This window comes from Oncorhynchus tshawytscha, unplaced genomic scaffold (genome assembly GCF_018296145.1).
Source record: "Oncorhynchus tshawytscha isolate Ot180627B unplaced genomic scaffold, Otsh_v2.0 Un_scaffold_339_pilon_pilon, whole genome shotgun sequence".
NCBI lineage: Eukaryota > Metazoa > Chordata > Actinopteri > Salmoniformes > Salmonidae > Oncorhynchus > Oncorhynchus tshawytscha.
This window is the reverse complement of record NW_024609815.1, coordinates 158,049-172,751: the sequence shown is the minus strand read 5'-3', so window position 1 is coordinate 172,751 and position 14,703 is coordinate 158,049. Positions and strand designations below refer to the sequence as shown.

The 14,703-nt window shown below is 43.8% G+C and overlaps 1 protein-coding gene across 1 annotated transcript in view; it reads left to right on the top strand.

Annotated features, from left to right (window-relative positions):
• LOC112240048 (cohesin subunit SA-1) overlaps window positions 1-14,703 on the top strand; it is a 53,155-nt gene that overhangs the window by 6,393 nt on the left and 32,059 nt on the right. The window contains 4 exon segments of the mRNA XM_042318748.1: window positions 12,525-12,778; window positions 12,943-13,063; window positions 13,147-13,396; window positions 13,532-13,608. Of these exon segments, the coding sequence (XP_042174682.1) occupies window positions 12,750-12,778; window positions 12,943-13,063; window positions 13,147-13,396; window positions 13,532-13,608 (477 nt within the window). The 5' untranslated portion in view covers window positions 12,525-12,749.

The following is a 14,703-nucleotide window of genomic DNA, read 5'->3' as shown; positions in this document are numbered from 1 at the left end:
TTTATTTTTTATGTAGAGGCTGCAGCCCAAAGCCTACACTAGAGCTCTGTAAAGACATTGTGTTACTGTAGAGGCTACAGCCCAGGCTCTGTAAAGACATTGTGTTACTGTAGAGGCTACAGCCCAACTCCTACACTAGAGCTCTGTAAAGACATTGTGTTACTGTAGAGGCTACAGCCCAACTCCTACACTAGAGCTCTGTAAAGACATTGTGTTACTGTAGAGGCTGCAGCCCAAAGCCTACACTAGAGCTCTGTAAAGACATTGTGTTACTGTAGAGGCTGCAGCCCAAAGCCTACACTAGAGCTCTGTAAAGACATTGTGTTACTGTAGAGGCTGCAGCCCAAGCTACACTAGAGCTCTGTAAAGACATTGTGTTACTGTAGAGGCTACAGCCCAACTCCTACACTAGAGCTCTGTAAAGACATTGTGTTACTGTTACAGCCCAACTCCTACACTAGAGCTCTGTAAAGACATTGTGTTACTGTAGAGGCTAGCCCAACTCCTACACTAGAGCTCTGTAAAGACATTGTGTTACTGTAGAGGCTACAGCCCAACTCCTACACTAGAGCTCTGTAAAGACATTGTGTTACTGTAGAGGCTACAGCCCAACTCCTACACTAGAGCTCTGTAAAGACATTGTGTTACTGTAGAGGCTACAGCCCAACTCCTACACTAGAGCTCTGTAAAGACATTGTGTTACTGTAGAGGCTACAGCCCAACTCCTACACTAGAGCTCTGTAAAGACATTGTGTTACTGTAGAGGCTACAGCCCAACTCCTACACTAGAGCTCTGTAAAGACATTGTGTTACTGTAGAGGCTACAGCCCAACTCCTACACTAGAGCTCTGTAAAGACATTGTGTTACTGTAGAGGCTACAGCCCAACTCCTACACTAGAGCTCTGTAAAGACATTGTGTTACTGTAGAGGCTACAGCCCAACTCCTACACTAGAGCTCTGTAAAGACATTGTGTTACTGTAGAGGCTACAGCCCAACTCCTACACTAGAGCTCTGTAAAGACATTGTGTTACTGTAGAGGCTGCAGCCCAAAGCCTACACTAGAGCTCTGTAAAGACATTGTGTTACTGTAGAGGCTGCAGCCCAAAGCCTACACTAGAGCTCTGTAAAGACATTGTGTTACTGTAGAGGCTACAGCCCAACTCCTACACTAGAGCTCTGTAAAGACATTGTGTTACTGTAGAGGCTACAGCCCAACTCCTACACTAGAGCTCTGTAAAGACATTGTGTTACTGTAGAGGCTACAGCCCAACTCCTACACTAGAGCTCTGTAAAGACATTGTGTTACTGTAGAGGCTACAGCCCAACTCCTACACTAGAGCTCTGTAAAGACATTGTGTTACTGTAGAGGCTACAGCCCAACTCCTACACTAGAGCTCTGTAAAGACATTGTGTTACTGTAGAGGCTACAGCCCAACTCCTACACTAGAGCTCTGTAAAGACATTGTGTTACTGTAGAGGCTACAGCCCAACTCCTACACTAGAGCTCTGTAAAGACATTGTGTTACTGTAGAGGCTGCCCAACTCCTACACTAGAGCTCTGTAAAGACATTGTGTTACTGTAGAGGCTACAGCCCAACTCCTACACTAGAGCTCTGTAAAGACATTGTGTTACTGTAGAGGCTACAGCCCAACTCCTACACTAGAGCTCTGTAAAGACATTGTGTTACTGTAGAGGCTACAGCCCAACTCCTACACTAGAGCTCTGTAAAGACATTGTGTTACTGTAGAGGCTACAGCCCAACTCCTACACTAGAGCTCTGTAAAGACATTGTGTTACTGTAGAGGCTACAGCCCAACTCCTACACTAGAGCTCTGTAAAGACATTGTGTTACTGTAGAGGCTGCAGCCCAAAGCCTACACTAGAGCTCTGTAAAACCACTGTATTACTGTAGAGCCTGCAACCCAAAGCCTACACTAGAGCTCTGTAAAGACATTGTGTTACTGTAGAGGCTACAGCCCAACTCCTACACTAGAGCTCTGTAAAGACATTGTGTTACTGTAGAGGCTACAGCCCAACTCCTACACTAGAGCTCTGTAAAGATATTGTGTTACTGTAGAGCCTGCAGCCCAAAGCCTACACTAGAGCTCTGTAAAGACATTGTGTTACTGTAGAGGCTACAGCCCAACTCCTACACTAGAGCTCTGTAAAGACATTGTGTTACTGTAGAGGCTACAGCCCAACTCCTACACTAGAGCTCTGTAAAGACATTGTGTTACTGTAGAGGCTACAGCCCAACTCCTACACTAGAGCTCTGTAAAGACATTGTGTTACTGTAGAGGCTGCAGCCCAAAGCCTACACTAGAGCTCTGTAAAGACATTGTGTTACTGTAGAGGCTGCAGCCCAAAGCCTACACTAGCTCTGTAAAGACATTGTGTTACTGTAGAGGCTACAGCCCAACTCCTACACTAGAGCTCTGTAAAGACATTGTGTTACTGTAGAGGCTACAGCCCAACTCCTACACTAGAGCTCTGTAAAGACATTGTGTTACTGTAGAGGCTACAGCCCAACTCCTACACTAGAGCTCTGTAAAGACATTGTGTTACTGTAGAGGCTACAGCCCAACTCCTACACTAGAGCTCTGTAAAGACATTGTGTTACTGTAGAGGCTACAGCCCAACTCCTACACTAGAGCTCTGTAAAGACATTGTGTTACTGTAGAGGCTACAGCCCAACTCCTACACTAGAGCTCTGTAAAGACATTGTGTTACTGTAGAGGCTACAGCCCAACTCCTACACTAGAGCTCTGTAAAGACATTGTGTTACTGTAGAGGCTACAGCCCAACTCCTACACTAGAGCTCTGTAAAGACATTGTGTTACTGTAGAGGCTACAGCCCAACTCCTACACTAGAGCTCTGTAAAGACATTGTGTTACTGTAGAGGCTACAGCCCAACTCCTACACTAGAGCTCTGTAAAGACATTGTGTTACTGTAGAGGCTACAGCCCAACTCCTACACTAGAGCTCTGTAAAGACATTGTGTTACTGTAGAGGCTGCAGCCCAAAGCCTACACTAGAGCTCTGTAAAGACATTGTGTTACTGTAGAGGCTGCAGCCCAAAGCCTACACTAGAGCTCTGTAAAGACATTGTGTTACTGTAGAGGCTACAGCCCAACTCCTACACTAGAGCTCTGTAAAGACATTGTGTTACTGTAGAGGCTACAGCCCAACTCCTACACTAGAGCTCTGTAAAGACATTGTGTTACTGTAGAGGCTACAGCCCAACTCCTACACTAGAGCTCTGTAAAGACATTGTGTTACTGTAGAGGCTACAGCCCAACTCCTACACTAGAGCTCTGTAAAGACATTGTGTTACTGTAGAGGCTACAGCCCAACTCCTACACTAGAGCTCTGTAAAGACATTGTGTTACTGTAGAGGCTACAGCCCAACTCCTACACTAGAGCTCTGTAAAGACATTGTGTTACTGTAGAGGCTACAGCCCAACTCCTACACTAGAGCTCTGTAAAGACATTGTGTTACTGTAGAGGCTACAGCCCAACTCCTACACTAGAGCTCTGTAAAGACATTGTGTTACTGTAGAGGCTACAGCCCAACTCCTACACTAGAGCTCTGTAAAGACATTGTGTTACTGTAGAGGCTACAGCCCAACTCCTACACTAGAGCTCTGTAAAGACATTGTGTTACTGTAGAGGCTACAGCCCAACTCCTACACTAGAGCTCTGTAAAGACATTGTGTTACTGTAGAGGCTACAGCCCAACTCCTACACTAGAGCTCTGTAAAGACATTGTGTTACTGTAGAGGCTACAGCCCAACTCCTACACTAGAGCTCTGTAAAGACATTGTGTTACTGTAGAGGCTGCAGCCCAAAGCCTACACTAGAGCTCTGTAAAACCACTGTATTACTGTAGAGCCTGCAACCCAAAGCCTACACTAGAGCTCTGTAAAGACATTGTGTTACTGTAGAGGCTACAGCCCAACTCCTACACTAGAGCTCTGTAAAGACATTGTGTTACTGTAGAGGCTACAGCCCAACTCCTACACTAGAGCTCTGTAAAGATATTGTGTTACTGTAGAGCCTGCAGCCCAAAGCCTACACTAGAGCTCTGTAAAGACATTGTGTTACTGTAGAGGCTACAGCCCAACTCCTACACTAGAGCTCTGTAAAGACATTGTGTTACTGTAGAGGCTACAGCCCAACTCCTACACTAGAGCTCTGTAAAGACATTGTGTTACTGTAGAGGCTACAGCCCAACTCCTACACTAGAGCTCTGTAAAACCACTGTATTACTGTAGAGCCTGCAGCCCAAAGCTACTCTAGAGCTCTGTAAAACCACTGTATTACTGTAGAGGCTCTCTGTAATATAGAGTCCATGATGCTGCATTATTAAGTGAACCCCCCCACTACAGATACCTTAGAGCAGGCCAGAGGAGCTCCACTCATTTGTCAAGGGGGCTTGAGTTTATTTATTGGCATGATTCAAGGGACCAGAGAATGAAAACTAGGAAGTTATTTTTTTCATGGCCAATGGGCTGGACACAGTGAGGACATGTTATTCCCTTATTACATTTTACATTGGAGCCATTTAGCAGACCCTCCTATCCAGAGCGTCTTACAAGAGCAATTAGGGTTAAGTGCCTTGCTCAAGGGCACATTGACAGATTTTTCCCCCGACACACACATTTCACTACAATATCTACTATGCTGTTGCTTAAAGACTCATTCCATGTGGGACTGGCAGAGAGAAAGAGATGGGGAAGAGTAGGAGAGGGAGAAGATGGACGAATGGGGAGTGAGTGAAAGAGAGCGGTTGTGTGTGAGATACTTCATCCCGTCACGTCATTACCCTTCAGAACAGGGTTCTCCAATAAGCGGCCCGCCGGTAATGTTATTTTAAATATATATATATACAGTACCAGTCATAGGTTTGGCCACACATACTCATTCCGGGGTTTTCTTTATTTTTACTATTTTCTACATTGTAGAATAATAGTGAGGACATCAAAACTATGAAATAACACACATGGAATCATATAGTAACCAAAAAAGTGTTAAACAAATCAAAATATATTTTTGTTTGAGATTCTTCAAAGTAGCCACCCTTTACCTTGATGACAGGTTTGCACACTCTTGGCATTCTCTCAACCAGCTTCACCTGGAATGCTTTTCCAACAGTGTTGAAGTGATAGTTCCCACATATGCTGAGCACTTGTTGGCTGCTTTTCCCTCACTCTGCAGTCCAACTCATTCCAAACAATCTCAATTGAGGCTTTAAGACAATTTAAGACATTTGTTGTCTTAGGTCTCTCTTTATGTTGTGTTGTCTCTCTTGTCGTGATGTGTGTGTTGTCCTATATTTATGTTATTTAAAAAATAAAATAATAATCCCAGCCCCCGTCCTTGCTTTTGCCTTTTGTTGGGCTGTCATTTTATAAATAAGAATTATATTCTTAACTGACTTGCCTCGTTAAATGAAGGTTAAAATAAATAATAATAATTGGGTTGAGGTCGGGTGATTTGTGGAGGCCAGGTGATCTGATGCAGTGCTTCATCACTCTCCTTCTTGGTCCTTCTTGGTCAGTCAAATAGCTGAAGTGTGTGTGTGTATACGTTAGAGGTCGACCGATTATGATTTTTCAACGTCAATACCGATTATTGGAGGACCAAAAAGCCGATAACGATTAATCGGCCGATTTTAAAAAAAAATTTTTTTTTATATATATATATATATGTTATTATTATTATATATTATTACAATTATTATTATAATAATTTATTTATTTGTATTTTCATTCAATACTGAATGAACACTTATTTTAACTTAATATAATACATCAATAAAATCAATTTAGCCTCAAGTAAATAATGAAACATGTTCAATTTGGTTTAAATAATGCAAAAACAAAGTGTTGGAGAAGAAAATAAAAGTGCAATATGTGCCATGTAAGAAAGCTAACGTTTCAGTTCCTTGCTGAATATGAAAGCTGGTGGTTCCTTTTAACACGAGTCTTAAATATTCCCAGGTAAGAAGTTTTAGGTTGTAGTTATTATAGGACTACTTCCCTCTATACCATTTGTATTTCATTAACCTTTGACTATTAATGTTCTTATAGGCACTTTAGTATTGCCAGTGTAACAGTATAGCTTCCGTCCCTCTCCTCACTCCTCCCTGGGCTCGAACCAGCAACACAACGACAACAGCCACCATCGAAGCAGCGTTACCCATGCAGAGCAAGGGGAACAACTACTAGAAGGCTCAGTGCGAGTGACGTTTGAAACACTATTAGCGCGCGCTAACTAGCTAGCCATTTCACTTCGGTTACACCAGCCTCATCTCGGGAGTTGATAGGCTTGAAGTCATAAACAGCGCAATGCTTGACGCACAACGAAGAGCTGCTTGCAAAACGCACAAAAGTGCTGTTTGAATGAATGTTTACGCGCCTGCTTCTGCCTACGAAGGCTCAGTCAGATACTTGTATGCTCAGTCAGATTATATGCAACGCAGGACACGCTAGATAATATCTAGTAATCTCATCAACCATTTGTAGTTAACTAGTGATTATGATTGATGGTTTTTTATAAGATAAGTTTAATTCTAGCTATCAACTTACCTTGGCTTACTGCATTTGCGTAACAGTCAGTCTCCTTGTGGAGTGCAACAAGAGAGAGGCAGGTCGTTATTGGGTTGGACTAGTTAACTGTAAAGTTGCAAGATTGGTTCTCCCGAGCTGACAAGGTGAAAATCTGTGGTTCTGCCCCTGAACGAGGCAGTTAACCCACCATTCCTAGGCCGTCATTGAAAATAAGAATGTGTTCTTAACTGACTTGCCTAGTTAAATAAAGGTGTATATAACAAAAAAAATATATATTAATCGGCGCCCAAAAATACAGATTTCCGATTATGAAAACTTGAAATCGGGCCCAATTAATCGGCCATTCCAATTAATCGGTCGACCTCTAGTATACGTACATGCATACACACACCGTGCCTTCAGAGTATTCACACCCCTTGACTTTTTCCAGGTTGTAACTTGACTTGTTATAACCTGAATTTTAAATGGATTAAATGTTTTGTCACTGGTCTACACACAATACTCCATAATGTCAAAGGAGAATTGTGTTTTTAGAAATGTTTACTAATTCATTCAAAATGAAAAGCTCAAATGTCAGTCAGGATTCAACCCCTTTGTTATGCCAAGTCTAAATACATTCAGGAGGGAACATTTGCTTAACCCTTATTAATGACACGTTGGATGGTGTATCAATACACAACGAAGATACAGGCGGCCTTACTAACTCAGATGCCGGAGAGGAAGGAAACGGCTCAGGGATTTCACCATGAGGCCAATGGTTACTTTATAACTGTTACAGAGTTTAATGGCTGTGATAGGAGAAGACTAAGAATGGGTCCACAACCTTGTAGTTATTCCACAATACTAACCTAAATTACATTTTGAAAATAATAAATCCTGTTCAGAATAAACATATTCCAAAACATGCATCCTGTTTGCAACAAGCCACTGCTGTCAAAAATGTGGCAAAGCAATTCAGTTTTTGTCCTGAATACAAAGCGTTATGTTTGGGGCAAATACAACACATTACTGAGTACCACTCTCCATATTTTCAAGCATCGGGGTGGCTGCATCATGTTATGTGTATACTTGTAATTGTTAAGGACTGGGGAGTTCTTCAGGATAACAAATAAATGGAATGGAGCTAAGCACAGGCAAAATCCTAGAGGAAAACCTGGTTCCGTCTGCTCTCTACCAGACACTGGGAAATGAATTCACCTTTCAACGGGATAATAACCTAAAACACAAGGCCAAATCTACACTGGAGTAGCTTACCAATAAAACAGTAATGTTCCTGAGTGGCCGAGTTACCGTCTTGACTTAAATCTACTTGAAAATATATGTCTAGCAATGATCCAACAACCAATTTGACAGAGCTTGAAGAATTTTGAAAAGAATAATTGGCAAATGTTGTACAATCCAGGTGTGGACAACTCTTAGACTCAGCTATTTATTTTACCTTTATTTAACTAGGCAAGTCGGTTACAAATTCTTATTTTCAATGACGGCCTAGGAACAGTGGGTTAACTGCCTTGTTCAGGGGCAGAACGACAGATGTTTACCTTGTCTGCTCTAACCACTAGGCTACCCTGCCGCCCCGCGATAATCCATGCCCAAGTTGATTCTAACGTATTGACTCGGGGGTGTGAATACTTTTGTAAATGAGATATTTCTGTGTTTCATCTTTCAATACATTTGCAAAAATGTCTAATCATGTCTCCACTTTGTCATTATGGGGTTGTGGTTATTGACTGGGGATGGGTGAGAAGAAAAACTAACGTGAATCCATGTTTAATTCAGGCTGTAACACAACAACATGTGGAATAAGTCAAGGGGTATGAATACTTTCTGAAGGCCCTGTATCTGTTTGGGATTCTTGCAGTCAAATGACTTATAACTATGTTCTGACCATCCGCTCAAGGAAAACTCGGCCCACAGCTGAATGTAATTGGGGACCCTGCCTTAAGGTGTCTGTCTGCTTCTCCTTCCTTGTACGACTGGGGTCATGACTGGGTTAGGAGAGTTCCATCTCTCTCATTGACCTGCATGGGGATAATACTGGTCCCCTTATTGACCTGCATGGGGATAATACTGGTCCCCTTATTGACCTGCATGGGGATAATACTGGTCCCCTTATTGACCTGCATGGGGATAATACTGGTCCCCTTATTGACCTGCATGGGGATAATACTGGTCCCCTTATTGACCTGCATGGGGATAATACTGGTCCCCTTATTGACCTGCATGGGGATAATACTGGTCCCCTTATTGACCTGCATGGGGATAATACTGGTCCCCTTATTGACCTGCATGGGGATAATACTGGTCCCCTTATTTTCCTTATTTACTTATTCTCACTCTTCTCAGACTCTCTTGATCTACATAATTTGATCATCCTCTGTCTCTGTCTCTCTCTCTGGCATTCCCCTCAGGTGAAAACTCTTGTTATTATACCTCTGAGGGATGCTATGGTCTCTCTCTGTCTTCCTCGTCAGGCTGGTCTCCCTCTGTCTTCCTCTCTTCCTCGCCAGGCTTGTTGGTTCTCATATAAATCCTCCGAGATAAGAACCCCTCAGTGTTCAACTGAATGGGCAGTATTGAAATGAGACAGAAGTAAATAGCTGGAGCAGTCCGTATCGTCCCAGTCCTAGCTGGTGTAGTGTGGCGTTAGGACCATGACTGACTCCTCTGATCTCTCTGCCGTCATTTCTCTGGAGTCGACAACTGTTTCAGATCAGAGGACAATAGCATGCCCAAAAGTCTTCTTCCAAATGACATGGTTTTATGTTTCAGAAAACTGTGTGACATTTCAGAGACTATAATCATGTCCTTTTTTTACTAGTTGGCCTAGTTGTCTTGGTCCAGATTGAATGGCCCAGTAATTGCAGGCAACAGTCTCATAGAGCTGTCTTTTATATGCTATTTCCCTCTCTTTCACCTGTGTCTAGTTGCTGTTGGAAACACCTCGGGTGTTTTTGTTTTGAGTTCGGACAGGATCATTTTTCTTATGAGTGATGCTCTTTGGAGTGCAGAAGCTTGAATAGTGTGTGTGTGTGTGTGTGTGACTCCAGGTTAAGCTGTGTGTGTGACTCCAGGTTAAGCTGTGTGTGTGTGTGTGTTTGATCTCTAAGAATCAGTGCCTGTTAAAATGCATAATTGATGTAGGCAACACCTTTTCTCTCACTTCCCCATGGAGCCGTCTGTGAGTGAAGGGTCATGCTCTGCCAAATGATAGGATATTTTACAGTTGACTGCTGTCCTCCTCCTCCAAAGAGATGTGTTGTCCTCATCTTCAGTGCTGTTAGTTCCCACAGCTGTGTTGGACAGAGGCAGCCTAGTGACCGTACTCTCTATCCTTGTTCCCGTTATGACAGCATTCTTATGGCCGACTTTATTCAGGTGAAGTAGGATCGTATAATGTGGAAGGGTGATAATGTGGAAGGGTGATAATGTGGAAGGGTGATAATGTGGAAGGGTGATAATGTGGAAGGGTGATAATGTGGGTGATGTGTTATTATCCGAGAGGTCGTTATAGTTGAAAACAGTGGAGATCCTCAACAGCAGTGAAAGGGACGTCTAACAAATCCCCAGAGATCACAATGGATAACTTCATCTCTTTTGTGCCATCTTACCCCCTGTCCCTCTCCCCCTCCTCTTTCCCCAATCTCCCCCCTCCATCACTCTCTCTCCTCCCCACCCAGTCCCTTCTCACTGATCAGCCAATCAGGGGAGGGGGGCTTATGACCCACAAGGGTTGCCATGGCAATGCCTGCCTGCCTCCCGGAGTACATGTCATGCATGTTAAGTGGCTTACACACACACACACACATAGTTATGTGTGTTCGGTCAGACCACAGATGATAAAATATGAGCCCTGCATAACTCTCTGTAATGTGTTATGTGTTATGTGTGCCCTGTGTGTGCCTGTGTGTGTGTGTGTGTGTGTGTGTGTGTGTGTATGTATGTATGTATGTGTGATCTCTCACATTGATTCTAAGCAGGATTAGCCTATTATAGCAGAGGAAGCGCTGGTTATTCTGTGTGGTATGACACACACACACATTCCTGATGCCACAGCACCACCTGTAATGTCAGGGTGAGCGCTTCAGAGCACTCCAAGCAGTGAAATCACACAATTCCACTCTCTCGGTCTCTCCTTGTGGTGCTGCTCTGCTCCGTGAGAAAGGGACACAGGCACGCACACACACAAAACTCTCACCCGGGCAGCTCCCAAAGCTGTCAGAGCCCAGTAACTGGAATACAGATACCACAGGTGTGTGTGTTGGCTGCTCTCTTTTTAACAGTGAACAGACACTCCCTCCAGGCTTCTTTGTGAGAGAGAGAGATCGATGTTAATTAAGGAGTATTAGTAACAGTAGTCTTCAGTCAATGGCCAATAACAACTCTGGCAGACAGCCATCTCTGGCCTTCTGCCAAGGTGACGCACAGCTTTCAAATACTATCTGAACCCAGTCACACAGATTTCCCCTGTTGCTTTTGCCTTCTATTGTCCAGAGAGAGAGAATATAGAATTGGGGAGGGAAGGAAGGGAGGAGAGGCAGAGATGGAGAGCACACATTTCAGCCAGCAGTGGGACTGTAGTGATCCCTGGAGAGATGCTACTAGAAGTGTGGTGGTGGTAGGGGGGCTGTACTGCATAATGACAGTAGCTGATGGTTAGCGTTCAGGATTTCCCTCTGTGTTTTTACAGCTCTTCACATCCTACCACCTTTTATTAGTTAACCTCAATGTGTACCATTACATGGTACCCAATATTGGGTAAAAAATATACTGACAAGTCCAATCAACAATTTACTTTAATTGATAAATAAATCAATAAACTATCATATGTGTATATTATAGACGGGTACAAACTAGCTATATTTTGTCTATTTTCACAAACATCAATAAACAAGAGTTGATAAAGCTGAGTGTCCACCATCTCTTCCCTCTCATCACTTCTCTCTGTGTGCCCTGCTGTGTGTGACGGACAGACAGAGGGGTGTGTGTGTGTTGGTAACAGACTCACTCGGCTGGTGTGCTCAAGCTCTCTCCAGTTTCTCTGTGTGTGAGAACATTTAAATACAGTCTCTCCTAGCCTGCCCCCTACTGTTGTTTAAGCCCAGTCTCAGCCACACACACACACTCACCCTCCATAACACTCCCTAGACACACTCAACAAAGAGACAAAACATCACATAAACTCGCGTTTAACTTATTGAGAGGTTAAATGAATTTTCAAATGATTAAAACATTGTTAAAGCTGGATAAAGTGTGTTTATTTAGATGGAGGTGAGAGGACTTTGTGGATCATACTGCCATTGGTGGCCGAAGCTGGGTACTGCACCCACTCGTTGATATTTACTACACTAGGCCTAATATTTAGTAATGACTGTTATTTTTATAAATGGGGCCAGGGGTTTTTTCCTATCCAGGCAAACAAATTGACTAGGACAAATGTTAGATCTAACCTATAGAAGGAGCCCTAGAGTTTTCCTGACCTTGCAACCCTGAAAAACTCTGGGGTCTAATCAGTAACAAATGATTTTCCCATTTTCATAAAGGATCAGATTTTTTACTTTAAGTTGAAATCATGTTTGAAATTATTAGAATTTATAATGTTGTGGTTGAAATGAATTAAATCTAATTGAATTGTTTAGAATGTTGTTGACATGATTAGACCTCTTTCTGTTTGAAACGATACTCTCGACACGCCCCCTCTAGACTTTACTGTTGCACTTCCTAAAGTGGCCAGTTGGTGTCTCCCTTTCCACTCTTTCTCCTCTACTCTGCCTGCTTTCTTTCTCTCCTTCTCCCTACCTTCTATCTCTCCTCTACTCATTCTTTCACCTATCATTCCTTTTTTCGTTCTCTTTTTCAAGTTCTGTAAATGTTGAGAATATTCCAAACCAAATCACCAGACATTTGTGACAAATGGCTAAACTGTGGTTCTCTCTCTCTCTCTCTAGGGGCTGGTGTGTTGTGAGAGCTGTGTCTCCAGTGTTGAGTGAATTTGGTCACCCCTCTGTAACCCCCACCACACACGTGCACGGCTGACTCACCCCCCCCACCCCCCGCCCTCCAGCGGACCACACACACCCACCCTTTCCTGAGGACACACACCCCTCCCTCCAGCGGACCACACACACCCACCCTTTCCTGAGGACACACACCCCTCCCCTGCAGCAGTCAGGATGATCACCTCTGAGCTGCCTGTCCTACAGTGAGTCTTTCCCTGTTGCATCGTCAACCAAAGCCTCATTAAGAGATCACAACACACCCCTGATGCGGTCATTAGTCGAACGTAGGTGTGTGTGTAATGTTGAGTGTGGGTAGAATTATGTATGTATATCCCTCAGTATAAGTGTGTGTGTGGGTGTGTTGCAGGGACTCGTCCAATGAGAGCGGAGCGGCAGACACAGTGAGTCTGAGTGTGAGTGTGAGTGAGCTGGAGGACCCGACAGACACTAAAGGCAAGAAGAAGAGAGGGAGGCCTGGCAGACCACCAGTAAGAACACCTTTCTACGAGGTTCCTTCTCTCTGCATAGTCTCTTCCTATATATCTGAACCCTTTGCCCCTCCCTTTTTAAGGCAGCCAATAAGAAGCCTCGGAAGTCCCCGGCGGAGAAGGCTACAGGCGGGGCTAAAGGGAGGAAGGCCAATGGGGTCCCTCAGACCAACGGTGAGGGAGGAGACCCCGTCACTCTGTTTGAGGTGGTCAGAATGGGAAAGAGTGCCATGCAGTCTGTTGTTGATGACTGGATCGAGTCGTACAAGCAGGACAGAGACATCGCCTTACTGGACCTCATCAACTTCTTTATCCAGTGTTCTGGCTGCAAAGGTATTACTGTTAACTGCTACCTACTACACCAGACAACGTTCTGATTTATATAGGCCTCATTTCCAGGTTGGTTGTTGAACTGTTGTATTGTGGTTGTTAAAAGGTTGTATTGTGGTTGTGCGTAACCCTCTTCAGGCACGGTGCGCATCGAGATGTTCCGGAACATGCAGAACGCGGAGATCATCAGGAAGATGACAGAGGAGTTTGACGAGGTAATGCATCAAAGCTGTCATTGGTCGGATGAGGGGAGGGAGGGAGGGAGGATGTAGACTGACGTGTGTAGTACGTCAAGGACAGTGTGACAACTGATGATTATAAAAGGGCTAAATAAATCAATCTTAATTGATTGACGACCCTTAACGTATTGATGTAATAGATCAACATGTTTATCAAGGACAGTGTGACAACATGTTTATGATTATAAAAAGGGCTAAATAAATCAATCTTAATTGATTGACGACCCTCTCACCATGTCCTCATCCCAGTAATAGATCAACATGTTTATCTGATGGTCTGTAGGACAGTGGTCTGTAGGACAGTGGGGACTACCCTCTCACCATGTCCTCATCCCAGTAATAGATCAACATGTTTATCTGTGGTCTGTACTGTACCCTCTCACCATGTCCTCATCCCAGAACATATTGATCAGTCATGTTTATCTGTGGTCTGTAGGACAGTGGGGACTACCCTCTCACCATGTCCTCATCCCAGTAATAGATCAACATGTTTATCTGTGGTCTGCAGGACAGTGGGGACTGGGGACCCTCTCACCATGTCCTCATCCCAGTAATAGATCAACATATTGATCATGTTTATCTGTGGTCTGTAGGACAGTGGGGACTACCCTCTCACCATGTCCTCATCCCAGTAATAGATCAACATATTGATCATGTTTATCTGTGGTCTGTAGGACAGTGGGGACTACCCTCTCACCATGTCCTCATCCCAGTAATAGATCAACATGTTTATCTGTGGTCTGCAGGACAGTGGGGACTACCCTCTCACCATGTCCTCATCCCAGTAATAGATCAACATGTTTATCTGTGGTCTGTAGGACAGTGGGGACTACCCTCTCACCATGTCCTCATCCCAGTAATAGATCAACATGTTTATCTGTGGTCTGTACAGTGACAGTGGGGATCTGTGGTCTGTAGGACAGTGGGGACTACCCTCTCACCATGTCTCACCATGTCCTCATCCCTGTAATAGATCAACATATCTGTACCATGTCATATTGATCAACATGTTTATCTGTGGTCTGTAGACAGTCAACCATGTCCTCATCCCAGTGATCAACATGTTTATCT